This window comes from Andrographis paniculata, unplaced genomic scaffold (assembly GCF_009805555.1).
Source record: "Andrographis paniculata isolate CXL003 unplaced genomic scaffold, ASM980555v1 Contig98END, whole genome shotgun sequence".
NCBI classification, from domain to species: Eukaryota; Viridiplantae; Streptophyta; class Magnoliopsida; order Lamiales; family Acanthaceae; genus Andrographis; species Andrographis paniculata.
The window spans coordinates 219,531-247,011 of record NW_026137637.1 but is presented as its reverse complement, the minus strand read 5'-3'; the positions used below and the strand labels follow the sequence as shown (position 1 = coordinate 247,011).

The 27,481-nt window shown below is 30.6% G+C and overlaps 4 protein-coding genes across 6 annotated transcripts; 1 reads left to right on the top strand and 3 right to left on the bottom strand.

Annotated features, from left to right (window-relative positions):
* Window positions 1-176: 176 nt before the first annotated feature.
* Window positions 177-9,475, bottom strand: LOC127243849 (pleiotropic drug resistance protein 2-like). The gene is made up of 17 exons (XM_051264053.1): window positions 9,392-9,475; window positions 9,004-9,294; window positions 8,618-8,708; window positions 8,036-8,524; window positions 7,540-7,951; window positions 7,284-7,444; window positions 7,068-7,171; window positions 6,161-6,326; window positions 5,894-6,078; window positions 4,981-5,313; window positions 3,813-4,103; window positions 3,067-3,150; window positions 2,845-2,978; window positions 2,141-2,365; window positions 1,899-2,070; window positions 1,198-1,452; window positions 177-470 (listed from the first exon to the last, which is right to left on the bottom strand). The coding sequence occupies exons 1-17, from the start codon at window positions 9,473-9,475 to the stop codon at window positions 201-203; spliced, it is 3,747 nt and encodes a 1,248-aa protein (XP_051120010.1). The 3' UTR covers window positions 177-200.
* A 4,256-nt stretch (window positions 9,476-13,731) lies between these two features.
* On the top strand, window positions 13,732-17,339 carry LOC127243850 (diaminopimelate decarboxylase 1, chloroplastic-like). The gene is made up of 8 exons (XM_051264054.1): window positions 13,732-14,264; window positions 14,618-14,792; window positions 15,099-15,248; window positions 15,619-15,780; window positions 15,879-16,064; window positions 16,174-16,296; window positions 16,614-16,703; window positions 17,052-17,339. Exons 1-8 carry the CDS (start codon window positions 13,780-13,782, stop codon window positions 17,130-17,132), a joined length of 1,452 nt encoding a protein of 483 aa, XP_051120011.1. The 5' UTR covers window positions 13,732-13,779; the 3' UTR covers window positions 17,133-17,339.
* Window positions 17,340-17,973: 634 nt separating this feature from the next.
* On the bottom strand, window positions 17,974-20,289 carry LOC127243848 (copper transport protein ATX1-like). Its single transcript, XM_051264052.1, has 3 exons — window positions 20,152-20,289; window positions 19,204-19,279; window positions 17,974-18,292 (listed from the first exon to the last, which is right to left on the bottom strand). The coding sequence occupies exons 1-3, from the start codon at window positions 20,158-20,160 to the stop codon at window positions 18,105-18,107; spliced, it is 273 nt and encodes a 90-aa protein (XP_051120009.1). The 5' UTR covers window positions 20,161-20,289; the 3' UTR covers window positions 17,974-18,104.
* Window positions 20,290-22,046: 1,757 nt separating this feature from the next.
* On the bottom strand, window positions 22,047-25,603 carry LOC127243847 (GDSL esterase/lipase At5g03610-like). Of its 3 annotated transcripts, none has more exons than XM_051264048.1 (5): window positions 25,484-25,603; window positions 25,211-25,381; window positions 23,692-23,966; window positions 22,482-22,788; window positions 22,047-22,391 (listed from the first exon to the last, which is right to left on the bottom strand). In XM_051264048.1, the coding sequence occupies exons 1-5, from the start codon at window positions 25,554-25,556 to the stop codon at window positions 22,195-22,197; spliced, it is 1,023 nt and encodes a 340-aa protein (XP_051120005.1). In that variant the 5' UTR covers window positions 25,557-25,603; the 3' UTR covers window positions 22,047-22,194. The 3 variants fall into 3 exon arrangements, with proteins under 3 accessions (XP_051120005.1, XP_051120007.1, XP_051120006.1); XM_051264050.1 differs by having other exon boundaries at window positions 23,692-23,954; XM_051264049.1 differs by having other exon boundaries at window positions 25,211-25,378; window positions 25,484-25,587.
* Window positions 25,604-27,481: the final 1,878 nt, after the last annotated feature.

Genomic DNA, 27,481 nt, shown 5'->3' with positions numbered 1-27,481 from the left:
ACAAACTACTAATACTACTACAACACACACACATATTGCATATATTGGTGTGTAAGAATATACCATCCTCACAATCATTGTCAATTTATTACAAATCACATGAAATTAAAGAAAAACAACCAACACATAATTAGATCACAAATTCTAGTAGTATATAAGCAAGCAATGATCTTAAGATATCTCAATTTCTATTTTCATCTCTATCTTCTTTGAAAGTTGAGCACTTTGATTCCATAGACGAAGACGAAGAAGAAGAGAAGAGCCCATCCGACATGTGCCAAGGCGACATACCCGAGGAAGTCCGAATCATACCCCAAGAACTTCTTCAAATACTCCTTCACTGGCATCCGCCCGTGATCCGGCACTTCCACAAGCTCCATATGCTCCCCGATTTGCGATGTTACAAGCCCGTATATTGTCCACGCCACCGGCGACCCCCAATAGTACCACCGCCACCATATCGGGATTTCCTGTCAGCCAAACACACATACGTCGTCATTTTACATGTCATGTAATTCGTTGGTTGGTTAGTTACATGTTTTGAAAGTTTTTTTGGAATTTTGCTTTAGTTTGAGAACAGTAAAAAAATTGAAAAAAAAAATAAGACTGTTTACAGAGATATTGTGTTTGTTTGTGGATTTAAATTTTTTAACAGTAAAAAATTGAATTTGAATAGTTATTTGATATTCAATTTGATATTTTGAATGTAAAATAATTTTTTAGTATATATATATATAAAGAAAATTAATTATTTTGATTTCATATTTTTTAAGAAAAAAAAATATAAAACAGTAATAAAAACAATACTTATTTTTTTCTTATAAAACATTATATCAAGTACTAATTTTTTACTATTTTAATTTTTTTTCAAAATCTCAAATTTTCAATAGTATCTGCTAAATAAAATCTTAGTATTGATGTGATATAAATAGATATACGATATGATGTAATGCTTTGAACTGATATTTTTTAAAAGAGAAATTTTGAGAAATAATGGTTCCTTTAAGATAGAAGTTTGAAACATTTTGAAACCAGTAAAAAAAAGTTAAGTATTTTATATAATATATATTAAAAGAAAAAATATTTGATGTGATATTTTTTTAGAAAATTACTCCCGATAAATAATACAAAATTTTTAAAAAATATGTATGTAAACAGAGTGGCATTAGTTTGTTTCTTAACTATGTTACTCCTTACCATTCTCGGGATGAGGAAGCCGGAGAAGAGGTTCCAAAAGCTAAGGAAGAAGGACATTACGATGGCCGCGATTTGGTAGCTCGGCGTTAGCGCGACGAGCATCATTCCATACAACGTGAAGTACACGAAGCACATGAACACATAGTAGTAGAACCACAAGAACTTCGTCGCGCCCCACTCAAATCCGATCATGGAGTACAATAAGAGGCTATAGACGAACGTTTGGATCGCGATGTAAATAGTCTCGACGCTCACCTAAATATTACGCAAAAAAAAATTCTCAAACAATCAGTAGGTCCTGAGCAAAAATTAAATAATAGGTCTGATTAATTTTTTCTCTGAAATATTATAAACGAAAAATATAATAATAAAATGAAATATACTAACTCAATAATAATAAAGCCGCCACCACCACTAATAATAATAACTACGAATTCTGAGGGTAGATGAATATGAGATTAATTTTAGAAAAAAAATATAATTAGAGTTTAATTTTAAAATTAGAATTGGATTTGGTAATTATAGAAAAAAATATGAGATAAAATTTAAATTAATTTTTTTATTATATCTAATGATAAAATTTAAAAATATGGGTCTCTTGAAGCAGAGGCTTTGAAAAAATCGCTCATGTTGCTCCTACTATTAGCCGGCTTTGACAATCAGTCGATGTGCGAATTTAGGACAATATCCTTAAACTTTACCTGCGCGAAGGCATACGGCAAGGCTGAAAACATCCCGGCTGCTCTTTCGCGATAGAACACAGTCCGTTCGATCGCTACTACGGATTGGACGGCTGAGGTGTTAGTCCCTCCGAGGAATAGAACGGCGGCGTACATTGCTCCGAGGAGATTTGATAGGTCTTGTTGCTTGTGCCTATTAAAAGAATTGTAAGAAAACTACATCATGTGTAAAGTACAATGTTGAAATTTGTTAGAGAACTCACATTTTTTTGCCTTTGTCCCAAAATATGACTCCGAATATGATCCCGATGACTGTTGTCATAAAAAATCGAATCACATTGTATTGCGGATTTCGCCAATACGACCAATGTTGCTTCCAAAAGCAAGCTGCGAATTGGACGAAGAACGGTTGGGAGTATTTTGTCGGGAAGAAGAGGTCTTCGGAATCGAGAGTTGTTGTGGTTAGTTCTTTGTTGAGTTCTTGATTCCTCCTAGAGTTAGAACAACATAAGACACTTCGAAATACAATGTACATTTTGTCTAACATAGAAATATTTGCAGACTTAAGTATTTGATTTGATATTTTATAAGAAAAAAAAAATTCTCTCTGTCCGCTAAATTTACCCGATTATTAATTTTGGCAAAGTCAACAAATCAACGTTTAACTATTATTCTTCATTTAACACTTATTTATAACAAATGTCACTACTTTTATTATATTCTCTTTCGTCATTTTATTTAATTTCTAACTATATTTCCAAAAATATCCTAAACAATCTTTTTACTCTTATCACTTTTTCAATAAAATATTTATTTTTTCTTAATCTCCGTGTCAGATCCAAATATTCTAAATTTACAGGACTGGAGAGAGTATATTTAATATAATAATTTTTTTAAAAAAAATTACTATTGATTAATGAATAGTATCAACAGTTTCAAAAGTGTTTATGTAGACAAAGCTTAATACCTATATAGATCTGAGTTGGAGTATATTTCCGCAAAGTCTACTCCAAGTTGAGCTTCGACCGAAGAGGAGCTAACTTCTAACATCCACGTCGCCGGGTTGTAACCGTCTTTGATCTTGGAAACTTCCGGGATAGACTATAGGAATATCGAAACAAGCGAAGACATAAACATCCTAGTACTTATCATGTCTTAAAACTTCGATCTCAATTGCAATGAAACTCACTTCGAAGTAGTCTATCAAAAGCTGAGAGTTTCGACCAAGAGCGCCGGCGTAGATCACTTGTCCTCCTCTCTTCATTAGAAGCAACTACAATGAAAGCTTATCTTGATCAGGACAACATATTTAGTTGCTAAAGCAGACAACCTTCGATAACATATAAACTCAGTGACAGAACTAATCCTCGAATTTCAGGGGGAGGGGGGGCCAAAAATATGAGTTTATTTATATTAATTCAATGACGGTTTTTTTTTGGTGCAGCAGAGTAAGGAAAAACAAAAAAGCTCGAACAAAAATAATATATATTTGGAGTGGAAAATTTTAATATAACTATATAAATTTTATTATTTTTTACTAAAAAAATTAAATACTAAAAGACAAATCAATAAAACTCTATAAAACTCCCTCATTCAAATTTATGCTCATTTGATGGGAGACGAGTTTTAATAAAAGTGAGTAATAATTGTTATTTTTTTTATAATAAAAAATGTACAAAAATGTAATAATTTTTACTTAAAAAGGAAACGAGAATATTTTTTTATGATAACCCAAAAGAAAAATAAGTATGAATTTAAATGACGGAGAGAGTATAATTTTTTACACAAAAATAAAAATAAAATAAAATCTTTTTGAAGAAAATTACTAAAAAATACATAAATTTATTATTTTTTGAACTAAAAAACAAAATTTGGGGGTTGAGGGGTCAAGTGCCCCTCTAGCCCCCACTTAGTTTCGTCTTTGTATATGCGTACCTCATCGAATGCTTCAAAAATATCGATGCTCGGCTGGTGTATCGTGCAAACTACTGTTCTCCCCGTGTCCACCGTGTTCCTTACTGCGCGCATGACTATAGCTGCTGCCCTTGCATCGAGCCCCGATGTCGGCTCATCCATAAAAATAATCGACGGATTTGCAACTAGCTCGACAGCAATGGTTAGCCTCTTTCGCTGTTCTGTTGACAATCCATCGACTCCCGGGAGACCGACCAACGAGCCTCTCAAAAGATTCAGCTCGACTAACTCCATCACTTCTTCGACAAACATCTAAAACGAACAAAGACATGACAACATTCGTACTTTCGTTATTACATAAACAGATAAGAAGAAGATTTGTCTCGAGATAAAAATGAAGACATTGTATAATATCCCTTATATTTTAGTAAAATCGCACAAAATAATCTATGTTATATTATATACACATATGTTCTTTCGTTATAACATATGTTTAATTGAAACATATAATTATGCAAATTTTATAAATATATATAATATCTTAAATATTATTATTTTTGAATAAAATAAATAAATAAATAATTTATGGAGTATTTATTATTATTTTATTCAATTAAGACTATTTGAAATATTTGACTCATATAAAAATTGCATAATTAGGTGCGTATTTATAACTAAATATCAATATCAATTTTGGATGAAAATGGTGTTTTGTGTCTATTTTAATTTAACATAAGAAGTTTGACGCAATAAATAAAACACTTGCTACAAGAAACGTGTGTGTTTACTTGTAAGATTACAGTTTTTGGTTTTTGTTTTGAATAGTAAAATTTTAAATTGAAATAGTTGTTTGATGTGATATAAATATGTATTAATGTGATGTTTTGAATGTAAAATTAGATTTGTGTAATAAAATAAATAAAAAAATAGGTGTTTGATTTAATTTTTTTCGGAAAAATAAGTTAGAATAGTAAAATCCCACAAGTAAACTTTGTAACTAATTTTTTTTGTCCCTAAATTTATTTTTTCCGTTATTAATAATGTTAGAGACAAAATTATGGGAATTTTAAGGACGAGATTATGTTACAAATATATATATTTTTTTTTGTAGTAACATGATATTTTATGCATTTTACTAAAACAAAAGGAGATATTATGCAATTTACCCAAATAAAAATGACGGACTTACCTGTCGCGTTCCTTTGTTTACATCGGCGGGAAGACGAAGCCATGCCGAATACAAAAGGGACTCGTAGACTGTTACGTGTGGCGAATGGATGTCGTTTTGTTCGCAGTATCCGCTCACGCGAGCAAATGTCTCTTGATTTTTCGGGTAACCGGATATCTTAATGTCGCCTTCGATGTATCCGCCGGTTTTTCTTCCGGCTAATACATCCATTAATGTAGTTTTTCCGGCGCCACTTACACCCATTAAAGCAGTTAGGACTCCCGGCCGGAAAGCGCCGCTCACATCCCTCAGAAGCTGGAGGCGCGTCTCCTCGACGCCTTGGCCTTTCATTTCCTAGAAAATACATGCACATTGTAAGAATCGTACAGCAAAACAAGCGTTTGGTATTGTTAAATATTGTCCCACATTGGATATGATGTGGGAACTTATTTGGCTCATAAAGGTGAAGAACCACTCCACTTATCCATTTGATTTTAGATTGAAAGTCCGGATCACTTCTTAATATGTACAGAGAAATATACGAGTATTTTTTATATTATCCACCCATTTTCATATCCTTACATAAAAAAAAAAAAAAAAATTCTCAAGTAAAAACTCTTGGACAAACAAACATTGATGCTTTATTAAAAAAAATTATATTTTTATAGATTATTATCCTAAAAATTGAATATTAAAAATATTATCAAATAAACTCATTATCTATTTCTCATCTATTATTTACTGATTTTTTTTTTTTAAAAAAATAAAAATAGAGAATGAGAAATTATTATTTCTCAAGTTCAAATTCCCTATAACAAATAAGAAAAAATAAATATATTTTTATTTCTCTATTCTTATTTCTTTTTCTTTGTATTAAACACGTCCTAATGTTCTTGTCTTTGTTCGTACATCTATAGTTTTTTATATTTCTTACCGGTGGCATGTCGACGTAATAGTTAACATGATCGAACGAGAGCGACAGCGGTTTGAATGGAAGAACCATTCCACGTTTGCTGTCTTCGTTCGTTTGCTCTGTCGCGACTCTTCTATTCGCCGCCCTATTTTTCTTGTTTTCTTCATCATCGGATTTTGAACCGCCGGATTTGGAATCGCCTAAGGCTGCATTACATACACAATTGTGTAAGAAAACAAGTATGGAACAAGTGAAATTCAGACAAGGTCATTGATACGATGATCTTACGCTTCAAGTATGTAAGAGCCGCAACGAAACAGAGGTTGAAGAAGAGAGAAAATGCGAAGAGTGCAATGACACATGTCCAATACCAATGTTCTTCGGTGAACATTCCCCTCGCGGCAAGAAGCTCCTTCCCGGCTGTACTTCCGGCGAATCTTGGATCGTCGTTTGGCTGCCGTAAAGAAAATAGCAAATATCAGACAACTATATAATAAGTACATCCCAACATAATATATAATCCAAACAATAAATATTAATTTAATACAATATATGAAATATATTTTGAGAGCACATTGTATAATTTCGTATAGCACAATATATTTTAATTTTAAATCAATAAATATATTAGATATATCGTAATATTATCAAGATGAAATACTAATCACTTCAAGTTAGGGGACTAACTTGATTAAATCAACATGGTGCGGACTATTATTATTTTTATAAAATATCATATTTTAAACTAAACATCCAATCATGGCGTATTAATTTTGTACTTGAATGCATTAAAAATAATTTTTTACAAAAAAAAAATTGAAAATAATAAAATTAAAATTATTTTTAAAATGTTAAAATTACCAAAAATAACATTAATATTAGGGGGTGTTTCTTTTGATGAGTTTGAGAAATTTTGGTTTAGGTTTGATATTAAAATAATATATGATGAGAAGTTTTTTAATGTGATTGGAAAAAATATATTTTTTTCGGAATTCGCAGAGTTTAAATAGTAGAAAACTGATATTTGATTGCTAAAAAAACACACCTATTTGGTTGTAATTTTAAATCAAAATTAATTTTATTCATTTATAAATTTTCAATAAAAAAATATTTTTTTCACAAATATTATATAAAAAATCTTATTTTAAAAAAATCAATCCAAACGTGGTCTTTAAACTTGCTGGTCATGACTCACCGAAGACCATCTGGGATCAAGAAACTCGACAAGAACAATCGCATTTTGTCCGTATGACATAGGAGACAGATAGTAAGCCCATTTCATCCATGGCTGAAGGTCATCTGCCAGCAGAAAACATTCGTAATTCTTGCAAGCTGTTGTCTTAACTAACTCTTAATCCAATTAAGCAAACTATAAACATTACTACATCAACCGAATCGAAACAGATCGAACCTTTGGCGATGATAAATCCACCGAGCACAAAGACCAGCAATAACGTGAAGGTGCCGAGAGTGTTTGCAACAACCTGAGTCCGTCCAAGCGCCGCGATGAATCGAAACAAGCCTAACGCCATTTGATGAATCCCGACGTACGCCAAGAACTGTTTAAAGAACCTACGAATTTTTGCCCATGTACAGACAACGTTCTAAAGACCATTCTTACACGCATAAATGAATCAATGTAATGTTCAAAGGCCATTCTTACAAACCTGCTCGCGGCCGGAGCGAATCCAACGGTGTAATAAGTCAGAAGGATCCATATTCCCGACTCCATAAATGAGATGGGAATCCTAAGAAGCCAAATCGGGAGGGCGAAAGCCCAAGCCGGATAAAACAGAGCGTCTCTTTGCTTAAAGAAGACGGGAAGCCTAAAAATAGTCATTGCCAGCTCAGCCATTCCGTTGAACATTACATTAAGGAGACTAAAGAAAAGCGCGCCGTAGAATTTCCCTCCGTCGTCTATATGTCCCGCTTTCATGGTTGTCCTAAAAAAGACCGTGAATGTAAAGAACGCCATGATCGTAATCTGGACTGTCTTAAAGATGTAAACGAAGGCGTTGCGCTTCATGAGTAGCCATTCCCTCGACAGACATGCCTCGAACAACTCCTTGTTCGAGATACCTGTAAGAAGAAGTAAATTGTAAGTATGCGCACTTTACTTGTACTAGGTGAGATGATCGTTCGATGTAATAATGTTATGTGTACCGTATTTTTCCTTTACTAAGGCGGCGGGATGGGCTTTGCTCCGGTCGTAAGGGACACCGAGCTTGGAGAAAAGCTTTTGTCCGATGTAATAGGATTTGAAGTGTTTGACAAAGTCCGAGACCGAGATGTAATGATAAGGTTCGTGTTTTCTTGACCAATATTGTTCTTGGTCTTTTTTTGAGGTTACTTCTTGTAAGAAGTCCGCGACGCCTTTTCTCTCGGGGCATTTGAAGCCTATGCTGTTGAAGAAGTCGAGGATGTTTTCACGTGGACCTTGGTACACTAATTGTCCTTCGGACAAGAGGATTATATCGTCAAATAGATCGAATGTCTCAGGGGCAGGTTGGAGAAGGGAGATGATCATGGTAATGTCTATTATATGCACCATTTGCCTCATGTACTTGACGATTTGGAACGTCGTCGAGCTATCGAGACCGGTTGAGATCTCATCCATGAGGAACACCTTCGCCGGCCCGACCAACATTTCTCCTACATCAATGGAAGTTCGATCGAATCCATGATGTTCTAACTTCTAACAAAGCATACACATGTATATATCGTAGAGTTGTCCTAAGAACTCACCCGTGGTGACACGCTTCTTTTGCCCGCCGGAGATGCCTCTTCGCATCTCGTCGCCAACCATAGTTTCGGCACAAATATCCAATCCTAGAATCTATCGAGTAAATTAAAACTGCGGCGTTAATACAACAAACAACACATGATGCAATAAGAACTAGGCAAACATGATTATAATTCACTTGTGATTTGAAAATTATGCACTATTATCTCTCATTATATTTTAGAAAATATTGCACAGTGATGTATAATTTTTAGGGGATTAGTGCAATGTTTTCTAAAAATAACCTCATCCAAATTATTAATCATGAAAGAATATAATGCTGAATTTTCAAACCACATGTAAATTATAAACAGTTTCAGTTTTGTCCAGAACCGACAAACAAACCAACCTTAAGCACATAATCGGTGACCAAGCTCGTTTTTTGCCCGGCCACGGCGATGGATTTCATGAAAGCATCAATCTCCGGATCCGGCTTAATCCCAACATCCCTTTCCCTCCTCGAGAGCTCGGCCAACAATTCATACCTCGCGCCAACGCCAAAGCAACGACCCGAGAAATCCAAGGTTTCTCTTACAGTCATCTCCCCATGGTGAAGATCGTGTTGGCTTATGTACGCACAACTTCTTTGAGGCACGAACTCCCTAAGCTCGTGCCCACAATATGTGATCTCTCCAATCTCCTAAAATTCAGACAACAATAAAATGATCATCTCACCTAAACATTTACAGCATTATTACATTTCTTTTGGGAAGTAAATTTAAGACATGGTTCAACACCTTAAGATTTTCCTCAAGCTTCCCCGCTAGCGCCTTAAGCAACGTGCTCTTACCCGAGCTTGGAGGTCCCAAAAGTAGCGTCATCCTAATGACTCACCATTATATTAGCAAAATGAAAAATAAAATAAAATTTTACAAGGTTCGATATATATATGTATGTGAATTGTACCTTGATGGTTTCACTATTCCGGAGATGTCGTTGAGTATCTTTACAGGCTTCTTCCGAGATGGGAACAACCTAAGGGAACCGAGGATTCCCTTTACGATGACAACATTAAAAAGACAAGAACATAGCACATTTCCAACAATGTAGAAGCCTAAAGAAAGACAACCTCAAGAGCATTTATGGTGGAATTGAACAATGTTGGGAGCGCCCGATTTCCGGAAAATGCTTCGCCTTCGACGGATAAATGCGCGAACCTCACTTCACATTGCGGCACATTGATACCGACTCTATTTTACACCAAAATCAAAAGTTATAAGCGAGGCTAGTCTGAGTGAAGATGATGATAAATGATCATTTCACCTAAAAATTTAAATAAAAAATTTAAATTGGCGGAGAAAAATATATCATTAATTATATACCTCCTCTGTCCATTAAAATTAGCTCATTTGGATCCGGCACGGAGATTAAGAAAATAAATATTTTATTGAAAAAGTAATAAAAGTAAAAGGAAAGTTGATGATATTTTTGAAATTTTAGTAGAACTTAAAAGTAAATGAAAGAGAGAGAATTTAATAAAGATAGTGATATTTGTTATAAATAAGTGTTGAATGAAGGGTAATACTTAAATGTTAGATTTGTTGACTTTGTCAAAATTAGTAATGTGGTAAATTTAGCAAACGAATTAAAAAAGAAAGTAAGAATAAATTTGATGGGTATAGGGAGTATTATATAGTTTTCGAATAGATGATTACCGATTGATCCTCTCGCGAAGCTTCAAAAGCAACATCTCATTATCATCCTCGAACGCTTTTGAGACGCTATCCATAATATGTTTCTTGCCATGATGTCCGAGGTTTGCAAAGTCGAGTTCTTCGTGCACGACCTTGCCGTCGTCCGTAACTTGCTTCAATATCCCTTTCCTCATCCGATCGTAAGTCGGGAGCCTTTCAATGGCAGCCCACTTGAGCTCTTCCTCGTCGTCTTGCCTCTCGCTCTTTTGGAACACATCTGCTTTCGCAATAAATTAAACACAAGTAAACACACACATTAACATATACAGTGGCGGAGCTAGTAGGGAGGCCGAAGGGTGTTCCGCCCCTCTAATTATTTGAATTTTATATTTTTGTTATGTATTTATAAAATTTTAAAGTTTAAATAATTGGTCACCCTGTAGATTTAATAAAAATATTATTATTATTATTATTATTATTATTATTATTATTATTTAAAACTCAAACATTTTAAAAAATTGGTTCAAATACATCAAATATTTAGAAATATTTGAAAAAAAAACAATAACAAACTAAAAACTTGTTTGTAACTTTTAATTTTTTATTATATTATATAATTTAAAATTATTATATACTCTCTCCGTCCCATGTAATTTGGACCTATTAATATAGATACAGTAACTTAGTTAAAATGTAATTAATAAGTAATTAAAAAATGTATTAATAAAATAATTATTGTATAGTAAAATAATTATAAATTAAGATTAAGATAATTTAATTAAGATTAGAAAATCACAAAATATGCACATCATATTTCAAAAAAAATGAAAGAACAAATTATATGGGATGAAAAAAATAGAAAATAGAGACAAATTATGTGAGAGGGAAGAAATATTATTTATATAAAAAAAGTTCCCCCCCTCAAATACATATATGATATATATATATATATATAGGCTTGTGTCGAAATTTAAATATATATATCTATAGTCACCTCCCGGCGCGCCAAATGTGTCGCGGATGCTGGCGGAAGCCCAGCCGTTTTTGCTCGGCGAAGACAAGCTCCGGCGACGGCTGAGGGACTTGGTGAGGTCATCCCTGGTGGGTGCTGCTGCAGCCTCCATTGTTGCAAGGCTGCAGAAAGCTTTGGATATTTTAATTTAATTACTAAGTGTTGGGGAGGATGGAGATCTAGTACTGTATGTATTATGTAGGTGTCGTCTGTCTTCTGTATGCATATATATATATATATATATATATGGATGTATTATGTTAGTGTGATTTATGGAAGGATATTGAGACAAGAAAGAGCATAAGAGAGACAGAATGTGTATATATATATCTGTGTATCTTTCTATATATATATATATATATGAATATGTGTTGATTATACGAAAAGGATATGTTGTATGGTTTTGCGTTAAGTCCTATGTGGTGTGGTTAGTCTTTATTGTTGTAATCTGAAAACAATATTCAGGTTTTTGTATGCATGTGGTTTGGTGTAGTGTGTGTGATATTATAATTATAATTATAATTCTTATGCAAAATTATCTATATATAACTCTACGTGATTTTCAAACTCAACTTAAATTTGCATGTATTTTAAAACTTACATGACATTAAAAAAGAGTGGGGGTTGAATTAGTAACCCTGAAGTCATGACTTCAAATCCTCGACGCCTCAGGTCATCTGCCACACATGGTTCGTCTAGTGTGACTTATCTGTCGGACCTAGTTTGCAGGGTATTAAATTTGGCCGGGGGTTTACCCAGTGTGCACTTTCGAGTAGCGGCTGCGGGTTACCACGTTATATAAAAAAAAAATTCTATGGAACCCTCTATATAATTTTTTTGTGACGAGAAGATTTGTCATCTACATTTTTTACATGACAGAAGTTTGCAATATTTTTAAAAATATAAAGGCGCAATACAATTTTTAAAGTATAAGAAATTTACGTTGAATTTTGAAATTACAATTAAGTAATGGGCAATTTTACCTTATTAGTATTATCAATGAATTGAGAGAGTCTATCTTGTTAATTTGGACTATAGTTATATTGAAAGAATCTCAATTAAAAAAGTCACGGTCTTAAGCTTTTACATTTGCAAGTTATAATTTGTTTATTATTTATCGATTTCTTCACGAGTTAGAAGAATTATACAAATATTTCATAGTAATCATTCACACATATATATATATATATAATAATTCATTTATATATAAATTTATTTGTATTTTCTGAATTATATATGAATTTATTCATATTTTCTTTTTATATAAGTTTTTTAAAAATATAATTATGGAACAATAATAGACTTAAATAGTCGATAATAATATAAGTTTAAATAATTATATATAAAATAATTGCTTAATTAAAAGAAATTATAAATTTCATTACATAAAAATTATTATTATTTATCATCATACTATCTAAAAGAAAAGGTGTCGGATGTTATATACATTAAATACATTGTGATAAATCTACTAATAAATTCAATTGATCGTACATATTAAATTATGGAATAATAATTAAAATAAATAATAGTAGATGATAATATAAATTTAAATTAAATATAATTATATTAAAATAGATTACTTAATAAAAAAAATATAAATATAAAATATAATCTTAACACAATTTTATGTTTTGTTTAAAATATATAGTTACTTAGATAAATATTAATGTCAACAATAACAATATTATTATTCCAATATATTTTACAACAACCATGAATTAAATGAATTAGGTAGATGAGAGTACATTCAATCTTTAATATAATGTGTTTATATATTTAAACTGTCAATTATCTATCCATGATAAAAATAAATAAAAAATAAAAAAATCATCATAGAGTACATTTATATATATTGTATCTATTAAATATTATTATTTTATTACACATTAATAGTTAATTCGTGAAAAAAATCAAGAAATTAAAGAGAATATACTTACTTATATACTCCCTTTGTTAACCTTAACAAAGTATCAATTTCTTTTTTAATAATTGTATTATCTATTTAACGTTACAAATATCAATATATTACCCAAATATCTTTGTATATATATAATTAGTTTAGCCTTTTTATCTTTATTTCCTAAATACTATTTTATAGTAATAATTGACTTATTCAAAATATATTTATATTTTTGTACCATATAAATCTAATAATTTATAAAATCAGTTAACACACTGGTAATAATAATATTCTATAATTTCACATATGTAACAAATTAATTTTAACACATCATATACACATTATACATTACACTTATGAAACACATGTCTAAATACAAAATAAATAAATAAATATAGATGTACATGCTGGTTACCTTGTCCTTGCCAATTGCCATCGTAGAAACAAATTAAACCTAAAGAATCTCCACCGTTGATTTGTTTCATCTCTTCTCGAATCACCATATTTATTTATTTATTTATTTAATTACATTCACGCTGCTCTGCTCGCTCATTGCACTTTCCTGGCAAACCAACAATGGCGGCCGCCAATCTCCTCTTTCAATCCCCGACGACCCTCCCAACCAAATCGCTGAAGCTTTCTTCTGCCCCCGGCTTTGCTTCCCGCATTCTTCCCTTCAAATCGAAGCCGATTTCGTGCAATTTGCTGTCTCGACTTCCAAGGGCAGTTCTCTCTACCTCGGAGCCGCAAACGCAGGGGTTTAGGCACTGTTTTTCCAAGTCTGAAGATGGGTACCTTTGCTGCGATGGCGTTAGAGTTGAGGAAGTCATGGAAACTGTGGACAGAAGGCCGTTTTATTTGTACAGTAAGAAACAGATTACTCGGAACGTCGAGGCGTATAAGGACGCATTGAAGGGATTGAACTCGATTATCGGCTACGCTATCAAGGCGAATAATAATCTCAAGATTTTGGAGCATTTGAGGAAGCTGGGATGTGGAGCTGTCCTCGTCAGTGGAAATGAACTCAAGTTAGCTGTCCACGCTGGATTTGATCCTACAAGGTTAGTATTCAAACTGCCATCAAACACTTTGAATTCGAGATTATAATTCAGTTTTCGCTGCTGTTCATGTGTCTAATGTTTGATTTTACTTTCATTTCAAATGATTTGCTAGATGAGAAAGAAATGAAGAATTTAATTTATGAACACCAAGTGTTCGACCAATGTCACAGTTACTGCATTCTTCCTAATGTCATTCCACAACTTAATACTATGGAATTTACAATATATTAAAAATGTAGTTACAGTCAATTAAACTTGGGATAATTTCTTTCTGTGCAATGGGAATCGTCAAAAGCTATCTATATTGAACAACAGGCATTGTTTGTTTGTTTGTTTTTTTTTTTTTAATGCAGGTGCGTCTTTAATGGGAATGGGAAGACACTGGAGGATCTAACATTGGCAGCTGAACAAGGAGTTTTTGTCAACATTGATAGTGAATTTGATTTGGAAAACATTGTGGCTGCTGCAAGAATTGTTGGGAAAAGGGTTAATGTTTTGTTGCGTATCAATCCCGATGTTGATCCTCAGGTATTGAGTTCCTTCTCAATTACTTGCAATGTTTCCTCTTTGATTGGATGCATTGATGCAGAACGTAGCCGGTGAACTTGTTATGTTACTTTGAATTGTACTTTTGTTGTGAATTTTTTGTAGTTCATTGGACTTAGAGATTTGTGGTTTTAAATGACATTTGGTAACCAGAGACTTCTCCCTGAATCCCATAAGAAATGTAGTCGACCCTTGTTGTTTTGGCTTCAATTATGATGGTTATTGAATTATTGCATTCTTGTTATGCTATATATGTTCGTAAGATAACCTTAGATGTTGTGTAATTAGGTCCATCCTTATGTTGCTACCGGAAATAAAAACTCCAAATTTGGTATTAGAAATGAGAAGCTGCAATGGTTTCTGGATGCGGTGAAAGAACATTCAAAAGAGTTGAAACTCGTGGGCGCTCACTGTCATCTTGGTTCTACCATTACAAAGGTATTTTTTGGTTGTACTTTTCATCCGGGATATTTTGTTGTATCATATTAATTTATTTATATGTAATTTCGCCCAACCACCCTGTCATCTGTAGGGTAAGTTTTTTTCATGAGGGTTTGTATGTGACAAAGAGGAGTGGAATATCTAGATTTTTGCTTTAATATCAATTTCAATTACTACTTCACTTAAATTTAAATATATAATATCTCATATTATATTTAGTATATAGATATTTTTCAACAATAGTTTTTGTACGATGATCTATAATTGTTAGAGTAACTTCATAGTATTAGACACCCTTCATTTTTATTGTTATTTACATCGAAGTTTGTATATAACGAATTATGGATCAACAATGTTGCTTCTCCAGGTAGATATCTTTAGGGATGCTGCTGTTTTGATGGTGAAATACATTGATCAGATTCGCTCCCAAGGTTTCAAGATAGATTATTTAAACATTGGAGGTGGTCTGGGTATAGATTATTACCACACTGGAGCTGTCCTTCCGACTCCCCAAGACTTAATAGATACTGTAAGCAGTACAACTTCATTTATCTCGACTTAAATTGGCCTGGATGCTATCTTAATACTCTTTTTCTTAAAATTTTTTATAAACTTTGTTTTCTATAGGTTCGTGAATTGGTTATTTCGCGGGATCTGAATCTCATAATTGAACCCGGAAGATCCCTCATTGCCAACACTTGCTGCTTTGTCAACCGTGTCACTGGGGTCAAGACCAATGGAACAAAGAATTTTATTGTCATCGATGGCAGCATGGCAGAGCTCATTCGTCCGAGTTTGTACGGAGCATACCAGGTAAAGTTTCTTGGACTAATCTCAGAAGTTCTGAATTGTCAGAAATTAATTTGTCACAAAATAGGAACTAGAATCAATTCTAATATTCTAAAGTCGATTTTCATTGCAGCACATAGATCTGGTTTCCCCAGCACCTCCTGATTCTCAAATTTCCACTTTTGATGTTGTTGGTCCTGTTTGTGAGTCAGCTGATTTCCTAGGGAAGGATCGAGAACTGCCAACACCAACAAAGGTAAACGTGGAAAATCTTGAATGAGCAAATTTAGGAGACAATATAGGTAAATTAGTGGAGGGAATTGAGGTATTAAATAGTCACTGAAGGTGACAAATAGTCTTCAACATTAACGGATCTAATGGAGTAATGTAAGGATAAGTTAAAGGATTTTGTACAGGGACTTAGGATTTTTCTTGTTTAGTATGTATTGTAGGAAGTAGAATTGAAATTATACAATTCCTCGTGTTCTTTTCAACAGTATATATATATATTTTCTCTGTAATTTGTTTGTCATATAATTGTGTAGTTCGTTGTTTAATTACCTGGATTTGTAGGGAATGGGATTGGTCGTTCATGATGCGGGTGCTTACTGCATGAGCATGGCTTCAACATACAATCTGAAAATGCGTCCGCCTGAATATTGGGTTCGTATTCTACTCGTATTTTGTCTTCATTTCAAAACCTCCTCCAGCAGGTTTGGGTATCTATCTTTACAAGGAATCATTGACGGGTTTAAATTCAAACACACCTAATTAAATCTCTCAAAAGAATTCTCATATTTTTTGAAGCAGTGCAGTTAGTTTATCATTTTGGGAATTTTGTTGTTTGCACGAGGGCGGTCCTTTTAGAACATTTCATTTTTTTTTTTTATATACGAATTTACATAGAGGCATGTATGTCTGTAAGTGGGTATAATGTTTGGATCGAAAAACTACTCTGCATTGCAATTCGTATAAATTGGTAATTTGGACTGAGCTAGGGTGGTTTTTTAGGTCGAAGATGACGGGTCAGTGTCCAAAATCCGGCATGGGGAGTCGTTTGAGGATCATTTGAGGTTCTTTGAGGGCCTTTAAGGTGCTGCATTCATCATCATCATCATCGTCGTAGCTGGATTTGGTGCGACAAGAATCAATATTATTAGGTATGAGTTGTTTTAAGTTACTATTCCCAGGCTGGCTGTTGTATCAGATAGATTGTTTTTTGTTTGGCTGACTGAAATTTTGGTGTTAAGCGTTGTACTAGTTCAGTTAATAATTCGCATTTGTCTTGTTTGCTGCCTTTGTCAAAATTCCAGACCTTAACCTTTGTGAAAATATCCATCCATGTTTGTTTATAAACCTCACATTCTCCATCTATAGGATGTAAAATAAAGAGTAAAATGTGTGATGATATTAGTAAATAAAAATGAAGTGAAACAATATCAGGTGGTATGGGATGTTGGTAGTATTCTTGTTACTAAATAAAATATACAGTCAAGTATATTATTGAAGATTGTATATTTGGTCGATTGAATTATAGATGTTATTGAAATTATAAAAGTATATCCATGAATGATAAGTGTATTTAAATAATCTTAATGATCATTTTTTAAAAAATTAAGTTGAATATACATCAATTGCAGCTGTTTTTAAAAAAAATTAATTCTATCAGAAATTTTATGTGACTTTATCTATGATATTAATAATGTCCCTTAAATTTTAAAAAATAAAAAAATTATATTTATTTATTCATCAAGAAAATGTAATGTGACAATTTTAGTTTTTCATAGTTTTAAATTCAATATGACAAGCTCGACGTCGAGTTTGAATTCGTAACCTTACGGTCACAAATTCACAAAGTTCGAACAACAAAAACATATAGGACAAGAACGTCGAGTACATAGCAGATAGCCAAGTTAACAGAAGAACATGAGCATGAGCAAGAAGTTATTCCAAATTACATATACCATAACTTGGGAGGACAAACACAACAAACATTCCAAATTGCTTCCACATATATAGTAAGTACTACTTTAAAATATCTAAGTTATATTTGGAAAAGTCGAGTCATGCTGTGGCAGCCGTCTCAGCAGCCTTAGATGTGGGTTCGGACACTGCAGCCGCCTTCTCATCTTCTTTCCAAATAGATGTCTCCTTCCCAGTCTTTGAAACAGTCTGCAGAACGGCTTCCGGTTGGACATTGCCCTTCACGGTCACCTTTTGCTTCTCTAGATCAACATCGAATGATTCGACTCCTAGATACATCAAGTTTCAAAAGTTAAGACATTTGTGTTCTGTTCGGACAATTGAACTGAAAGCGAAGTAAAGAAGTTGAATAACGCAAGTAAAATATTACAAAATCGGCAGAAATAAATCTATCCAAAGTATTAATATATACATATCAAGATGCATTCTTAAAATGTGTTCTTTCTAGGAGACGTGCATTGATATTTGAAACATTCGACCATGATTGGGTTGAGAGGAAGCTCAGGGAGGAAGAAAATAAGCATAAGAACTGCTAATGTCCCCTGTTTTGAAAAACTGGGTTTTGTTTAGATAGGGGTTTTAGGAGGTTTTTGGAATTTTGAAAGTTCGGAAAAAATAAAAAAATGTATGTAATGTGATGTATTTTGAAAAATAAATAGTGTCAAATGAGTAAAAATTGTAATGTAAACAAAGCAAGTTGGCAGAAAAGGAATGGTTATTATTCTTAGATGTTTAGTTATGTTCAATTACTTTAGACACCCCCTTCTCCTCCATAAAACTCAACACATGAAAAACTTTGACATAAACAGGTGATGCTTCGGGCTCCAATTCTATGTTGAATGATCAATTTCTCTAAAACCTAACTTCACAAGATAATTCAGAAATTTATATCTTTTTGATATTTTATACCTTCAACACCTACTCAACAATCACTCTAGTCTAAAAAGCAGTAAAATAATTGAAGAATCAAAGAAACATAATATACTTACAGCTCCTACAGTTTCAAATCACAAAAAGAAAAGTCAGGGTCTAATGTTTACACAATCCAGCATCCTAGTGAAGTTAGATCACGACGTCTCAGAAAAGGAGAAGTTGGAGAACACCACTGAGCATACACTGAATCCAAATCGATAACATTAAATATGAATGATTCTCATGAATTATGGTAATGTTGACAAACCTTCTAACTTTCCAAGAACACGCTTCACAGCTCCAACACAGCCTTGGCATGACATGCCAACCTTAAGCTCCACAGTCTACATTTTTTCCAGTGTTACAAGATATGAGAATCAATACAGTAAATCCATAAGAAACCCTTAGAAATTCTAACCACATTCATTAGTTCAATAAATTTTCACTAAGACACATGCCAGAAATTTCATTTGTACCTACAATGTCAACTGAACAAAGAGTTTGATCTTATTTACAAAACGGATGTAATATTTGGCAGAGATCTCAAACTTTTTTATATAAGCACATTTGGTGTTTTGCAAATGAAAGGTTGTTGAATAAGTTTGAAAATTCATAGTTCTACTACAGCTTTTCCTTCTGATTTTAATAGGAAGTTGTAACGAATAGCAACATCGAAAATTTTTCAAAGAGCGCCTCCATACAGTAGGCATTCAATATAAAAAAAAAATCCAATCAATAAGGCAGTATAACCAAAAAAAAAAAAAACGATTCAAAGCCAATGAATGATTCAGGCGCAAAGAACTGCAGCGAGGACGCTCTACAGATTCAAGGAAACAAATAAGCTAGTCCAAAAAGTGGAGAGAACAAAAAACAAAGGCAATAAATTAAACATACAAAGATTTTTGCACAAAGTGGAAAACTCAATTCCAGTTTTGAATCAAATCATCACATTCTCTCACACTTATTAGCGAATCAAATCGACCGGCAAATCATTACCTCCTCGTAAATTTAATCCGCTCAATGTCGTATGAATCCTAACAACCAAAATTCCTCAATCGAGTGCAAAAACAGGAAAAATGGAAACACGAGGTACCAAAAAACAGAAAAACATCTACAGAAACTTGATTGCAACCATCATCATGAAATAAATCAACAAATATCCAATTGCAGTACCATTCTACTGCAATCAAAAATCGAAGAAGACGAAGATACTGACCTGAGACATTTGCGATTTCGATGGCGCTCTCCTAAATGATCACGAGTTTTACAGAAAGCGTAGAGGAAGATTGCGATAATGGGATGAGACTATGGCGTTGGGTTGAGGGCGATATTTATAGTGCACAAAATTCCAGGAAGAATAATAATAAATAAATAAATAAATTAATAAAACGAAATTGAAGAGGAGACGATTGAGTATTTTAAAAAAAATAGTATTATTTATTTATTTATTTATTGAGACCACATATTCGTATATCTTTTCATTGACTGATTTCGATATAAGATTTTTCTATTTAAATATGTTTTATTGATTGGTCTAAATAATGTAAATAAAATTTGTATAGTTTGTACAAAATTACAATTGAAAATAGAATAATTTAGAAATATAATACTATAATTTAATTTTAGCTACAATTATTTTATCTCATTAAATATTATATTTTAAAATATATTATGCATTTTGATCATTTAAATCTCACGTAATTGTTCCTTACTTACAATTACTTGTGTATAAATATTATTGAAAAGCTCTAAAATATGAGTTATTTATTTATATAAAAATTAGCCAATAAGAATTGAAACATTCCAATATTGATATTATATTAATTTTTTAGATGAGATTCTCATTTTAAAAATAAAAAGATCTACTTAATACCATACTTATTTTGTTTGTTTTGAGAAAAATTGTCATAACATTTTATTAAAAAAAATTAATATATTATATATATATTCATTATTTTTATATTACTTACGCAATTTTTTACATTTCATAAAAAAATAATTCTTCAAATCAAAATACAAAACAAACACACCCGAACTATCTCAAGATTGAATTTTACAAACATTTCTTACAAAAAAAATTACATATATATAAAACCTCTTCAATAATTAAATAAAACAACATATAATAAATATATTTAAATGTAAATAACATTGTGATTATTTAATAAGATTTAGTAGTTAAAGTGTCAACTACTTATCAAAAGGTCGTGAATTTGACGACTATATAAAATAAAAAGTTAAAAATGCATTTAGAAAATACGTATCTGATTCAAAGACGATTTTTCTTTATAAATATTCGTACGACAGAATTGTCGAGCAGTACAAATTACTTAATGTACAAATATGCTTTTGCACATTTGTTCTAAAAAGAGAAGGAAGACTAAAATCGGTAACTATATGAACAAATGTTATCGAAATAATGAAACTTGTAATATATTAGTAAAAAATATATATATATAATTCAAAAATTCAAGAAGCTTTAAATTATGTATTGAAAAGAATTTTATTTTATTTTTCCAACCCATTCTATTCAACAAAATTGTGTGATAGAATTGATAAAATAATAGTATTTAATTAATAAATGAATTATTTAAAAATAATTTGAGTGAGCTTAGAAGGAAGGCATATTTGGCATGGTATGCTTTTGATTAGTGGACCTAAAATGTCACAACTTTCTTTCCTTTTGGGTTGTATTGTATTTTTTGCAGTACAAAATATACTATGGTACTACATTGCCAAAAGATGTTGTAGTACTTCAAATTCAAGTACATTCCTCTTAGTTTTACATTTTTATTTATTTATAGATCAACTATTGATTCTAATTATTTATTTATGTTGGTTCTAATAAGAAATGGTTTTGGTTGGTGTGATTATTTGTTTGAGACAAAAATTTGTATTCTTACTTTTACTGAGCAATAAAATACATAGAAAAAAGTGAAAATATACAAAAATATATAAAACATACTTTTACATATTCATACATTGCAATTAGTCGTAAAGTAAAGTAAAACAACATTTATCTTACATTTGATAGTTGCATAGTATATCCTTAGAAGAAAAAAAAAAAAAAAAAAAGAAAAAAGAAAAAAAATGAAGAAGATATTTTCCTTGTAAAAAGTAGTTCAATTAATTGTAATCGTAAAATTATGAATTTAAAATTAGTCATACAAGATTTGCTAAGACCAACTTATGTTGCTGATGTAGTTTGTATTTTATTTAAATTTAAAAGTAGTACGGTAAAATTTGATACGCATATAAACTAGGATACAAAAATTGATGCGAGAGAAGGCTTAAGCCATGAATATACGGCCCTCCAACCGGCATCTGAAGGATGTATGGAGTCCCAAAATAATGAGTTTTTCCGATTCTTACAAACATCGAATAGTTTCTTCCCCATGTTGTCTATCCACCCACATCCTTCGCCGTTCGCCCCAACACAACATGGCTTTAATTTATCTGCAAATTGAAGTCACAAACAAGAATGATCAATACAAGAATGTCGGGGTATATATACACAATTTTTTGGACTTTTTTATATTCAATTACCTGAATTGTTTTGCCGTGTTTCGATGGAGGATATAAAAGCATCATAGATATCAAGATAAGCAAAGACTGGAGTAGAAACTTCATCGTTTAATGTCTCTATATTTTGCTTCAACAATCGATTGTGAGACTCAGAGAAATAGTTTTCTCCTGTGTTGCAGTTTCTATATGCATTTGTAGCGATATTTAGTGGCAAACAACCCAATGGATGGAGTCCTGTGATCACAATTTTCTTGATTCCCAATAATCGTATCCTTTTAATATTCTTCGTTAAATTACCGATCACAGATTTACTGAATTCGGGTAAATCCTACACATTCAAAATATAAAAATTAATTTTGCATCCTAATATAATTGAAGAACAAATTAAATTAAAAGATATATGTTATCACTCTTTTTTTATTACAATTAACTATAAATTGTAGTCTACTTACATTACATTTATTTTTTAAATTTGTAATTATGTTGAAAATTGGGTAACATGTTTTATATTAATTTTCTTGTTTCAATAATTTATTCTATTATAAAATGTATTGCATAAATACTTCAAAAAAAAATAAAAATAATAATAATAAGAAGAAATTATGTGATCTAATATTTTATATAATATAAATTACATTATAAATTTGTCATCCTATATATATTTATTACCATTTTGGTATAACATTCGATTTGTGGTTTTTACTAGTGATTGTAATTGTTACAAATGAGGAACATAACTGAAATTCAAGGAGATTTTAGGGTGTTTTCCGTTTGGATTTTAAATTCATACAAATACTATTCAGTGTACATAATTTTTGATAAAAAAAGATAAAAAAAATTATTTGATAGAATATTATATCAAAATACTATTTAAATAAAAAAAAAAATTGAAACTTCAAGTTCAAACCAAAAACCAAAAACCAAACAAGATCAAAATTATTGTAGTATTTATTATAATTTTGAAACACTTCAATTTTGTCCATTTTTGAAAAAAATCGTATAAATTTATGTCAAAGTGATACTATCAAAACTAGACTTGAATTTACTTTTAGGATACAATATTGTAGTTTTTTTTTTTCAAAATAATAACTAATAAAAATGAAAATGTTTAATAACTAATATATTTTTACCTAAGTGATATTTTCAAAATTCAAATTTGTGTTAGGTCACCTAATAGTTAAACACCTTAACAAGAAATAATTTTGCGATTAGTTTAACAACCCTAACATACCTTCAAACTTCCATTCTTGGCAAGATAAGTCGAATAATCATTCCCGGCAAGGGACACTAGCGCGATCGAAGCATTCAATGCTTGACTCGAGTACACTTTACGATCAATAATTTGTTGCAAGAAGTCAATTTGCGTGCTCATATTAGGATAATCAACCATTGTTTTGAATACGCCTGTCCCTCCATGAGCAAAGTTGATTCCATATCTCGTCGAATTGGTGTTCAAATTCTTCATCAACTTGTATGGAATTGGAGATTTTATTCCTAGAAATTTTGCTTCGATTCAAAAGTTCATAAATATGGTTAGTTATTATTGTAAATTTATATCCTGAATCAATAAGTTTATTCGAACAAACTTTGTATATAATAACCAACTATCAAGAGGGGAAAATATCAACAAATAGAAAATTAGTTTGAAAACATTGAAATTGGGTGTAAATTTAATATCTTATTGAAAGTGTGGATATATTTTGAATGGATAGATTTCATAGTTTGAAATATAATTTTTGAAACTAGCGGCTGCGGGTTCCTATATATATATATATATATGTATTTATATGTATAATATATAAATTTAACTTGTATAAGTACGTTAAGGTATAATCAATGAATACATTCACTTACTCTTTTATTACTATCAACCACATTCAATATAATCATTCAATTATTATATTGAATTATGGCACCATATTTACTCTTAATAAAATTATTTAAAAATTTAAGTTATAAACGACTATCGGATGTGTTTAGAATTATTAATCGACCCAATTAAGTAGCTTGTAGTTAAGTTTAATTCGACTCGTCAATAGCTCGATTCCACAAGTTTATAAAGATAATTTATTTGAGCTTCAATTTAGAAATTATTATTTCTATAAATGAATCAAATTTGAGTTACGTTCCAACAGTTTAATAGAACTCATTAGTAATAATATATTCGTAATTATTTTATATTTCCTCCGTCCATTACTAACTTTTTCATTTTCATTTTAATATGTCAAAATCAAAACTTTTCATTTTTTTTTAAAGAAAAGTAACTCTCAACTAAATACCAAATTACGTTTACTTTTTAAGAGTAAAATAAATATTACATTACTTTAAATACTGCGTATCTATAAAATGCTATTTTTTTTTTAATCTGCTTGCAAAAATCAAATGAAGAATTACAGAGTATATTATTAATATTATAGTTTTTATATCAAAACTTGCATTTAAAACTATTTTATTATAAAAAATTACGAATAAAATTAGATATGTTTAATTTATATATCAATTAAAGATATATAATATGAGCTCGAATTTGAACCTTGCAAGTTTGAGCTACAATTTTAGCTCAAAGTCTAAACAAATTGGGTTAAGCATATTCTGATAGCATGTTTGAGTCGAACTTTTATAATTAAGATGATGAGAGTAATTAACACCATACTGATCTCTAACTAATTACTCACAGTAAACCCTAGACGACGAGAAATTATAATTAATTGAATAGATGGAGTTCGGATTGGTAGCTAAGTTTAATTTACCTATGAAATCCGTAAAAACTCTGCCGTCGGAGAACCTGCCGGAGGGTTTACCGGGGAAGGTGATGCCGTAAGGCCATTTCCACGACGTGGAAGCTTCCCTGGGCAGATTTCCGGTGTCTGCGTATGAATCGCCGAACACGAATAGCAACGTCTTCTTCTCCACATCGCCTTCTGCGCGCACCTCCATTAATTAATTATCACTCAACTATACATACGTACAATTGTATATGTGTGATTTGCAGATATATGGAATATATATAAAATTAATTAAACCTGAAGAAAGCTGGAGAGCAAACGAGACGAAGAAGAAGAATACTGCTACGGCGGTTGCTCCCCTTTTCACCATATTGCTGCTCCACACAGATATTGGGGACAAATAAATTCACCCTTTTGCTTTATATATATATATATATATATATGAGAAAATTATAGCAACATTTCAATATTGTGTTTAATTTGAAAAAATAAAAATAAAAATAAAAATATAATATGAAATTAAATAATATAGATGTATAGCCAGCCAGGTGGCCAGTAGGCAGTAGCTACAATATATATTTAGTTTTTGGTATGACTAAATGGTAATGTGGTTGCAGAGTGGTTGTGTACGTTGTGCATTTCTCAGGACAAATAATTAATTATGTCTTGTGTTATAAAAAATAAATTTCATATTAAATATGAAAAAGTTTAATTATTTGTGAACAAATTTATGATACTCTCTTAATAAAAATTATTTTTGTATGCATAATTAATTTGAGTTTAATTTTAAAATTTTTACTTAAAATATAATTCCAATATTTTAAAAATATATTACTTTGCTTTCATAAAATAATACTACATTATTCAAATAAAATTTGGGTAAAATATAAAATGAGGTTAAGGTATTATAAAAATTTATTAATAATAGTAGTATGATGGATGGAAAAAAATAATGAAAAAATTATTATTTATTAAAATAAATAATAAAATAATAAATGGATGAAATTTTTTTTAGTTATAATTGGATTATTGTATAAATTTTACCAAAAAATTGAAACAATTTTGCACTATTGTATCCTCTTTACGGTACTAGGAGAATTTAGAAGAGTATAATTACTAAATAATTAATAATATATAAATAAAAATAATTATAATATAATAAAAATAATTTTAAATTAAAATTAAAATAACTAATTAGTCTAACTAAAAATTTAAAAATTATAAATTAAAAATTTAAAATAAAAATAAAGTCTATCATTCTTTAAAAAATAAATAAATAAGAGAATAAGTGTACGAACGATAATGAAAGAATGAATATGGTATATAAGACTCAATGAGTATAATACTAATAAATAATGATGAAGATACAACTATGCTATCAACAAGTTAATGATATAATGTTACGTTATATTCGATTTGTTGTACATGTTATTTGTTGAATTAAATTTTATATTTATTATATATGACATATTTTTTTGAAATTAAAATATTTTGCCAATAGCTTTATTTGAAATAATTAGTTCAAATAAAGTAAGAAATTGATTTGATATTAATTATAAATTGTATCATAATTATAAAAGATCTATTAATTACGGTATCAAATCTTATATAAATTTTAACTCATATAATGTTATGCTATCGGTTGTATATACATATGCTACCAACAACTCGATGATATGATGTCACGATATACACTGTTTGTTACGTATTATTTGTTGAATTAATTTTAAATTCTATTATATATAGCTTATTTTTGTTAAAATCAAATATTTTCACAAAAATATATATATATATTTTTTATAAAGTAACTAGTTCAATAAAGTAAAAAATTGATTTGATATTAATTATAAATGTTACCATAATTACAAAAATTAAGTTAATTTCAGTTTCAAAAATTTTCCAAATATTTGAATTAATTAGAAATGTTACTCTAATTAACATAATCTCATTAATTATGATTACAAATCTTATCTAAAATTTGATTACGTTATACCATCGTCAATATATATTTCATCCGTAATTATATAATATGTTTTTTTCATTACTTAATTAATCATGTATTCAGCGTAACGCTAATCGTATGTTATTTTAAGTATAAAATGCTTTTCGTATCATACTTATACGATGTTAAGTATGGAATAATATGCTATTAAAAACAATAAAATATGCTATTGAGTATACTCCGATCAACGCTAATCGTATATTATTTTAAGTTTAAGATGTTTTTTGTATCATACTTATATGATGTCAAGTACAGAAAAATATGCTATTAAAAACAATAAAATATGTTGTTGA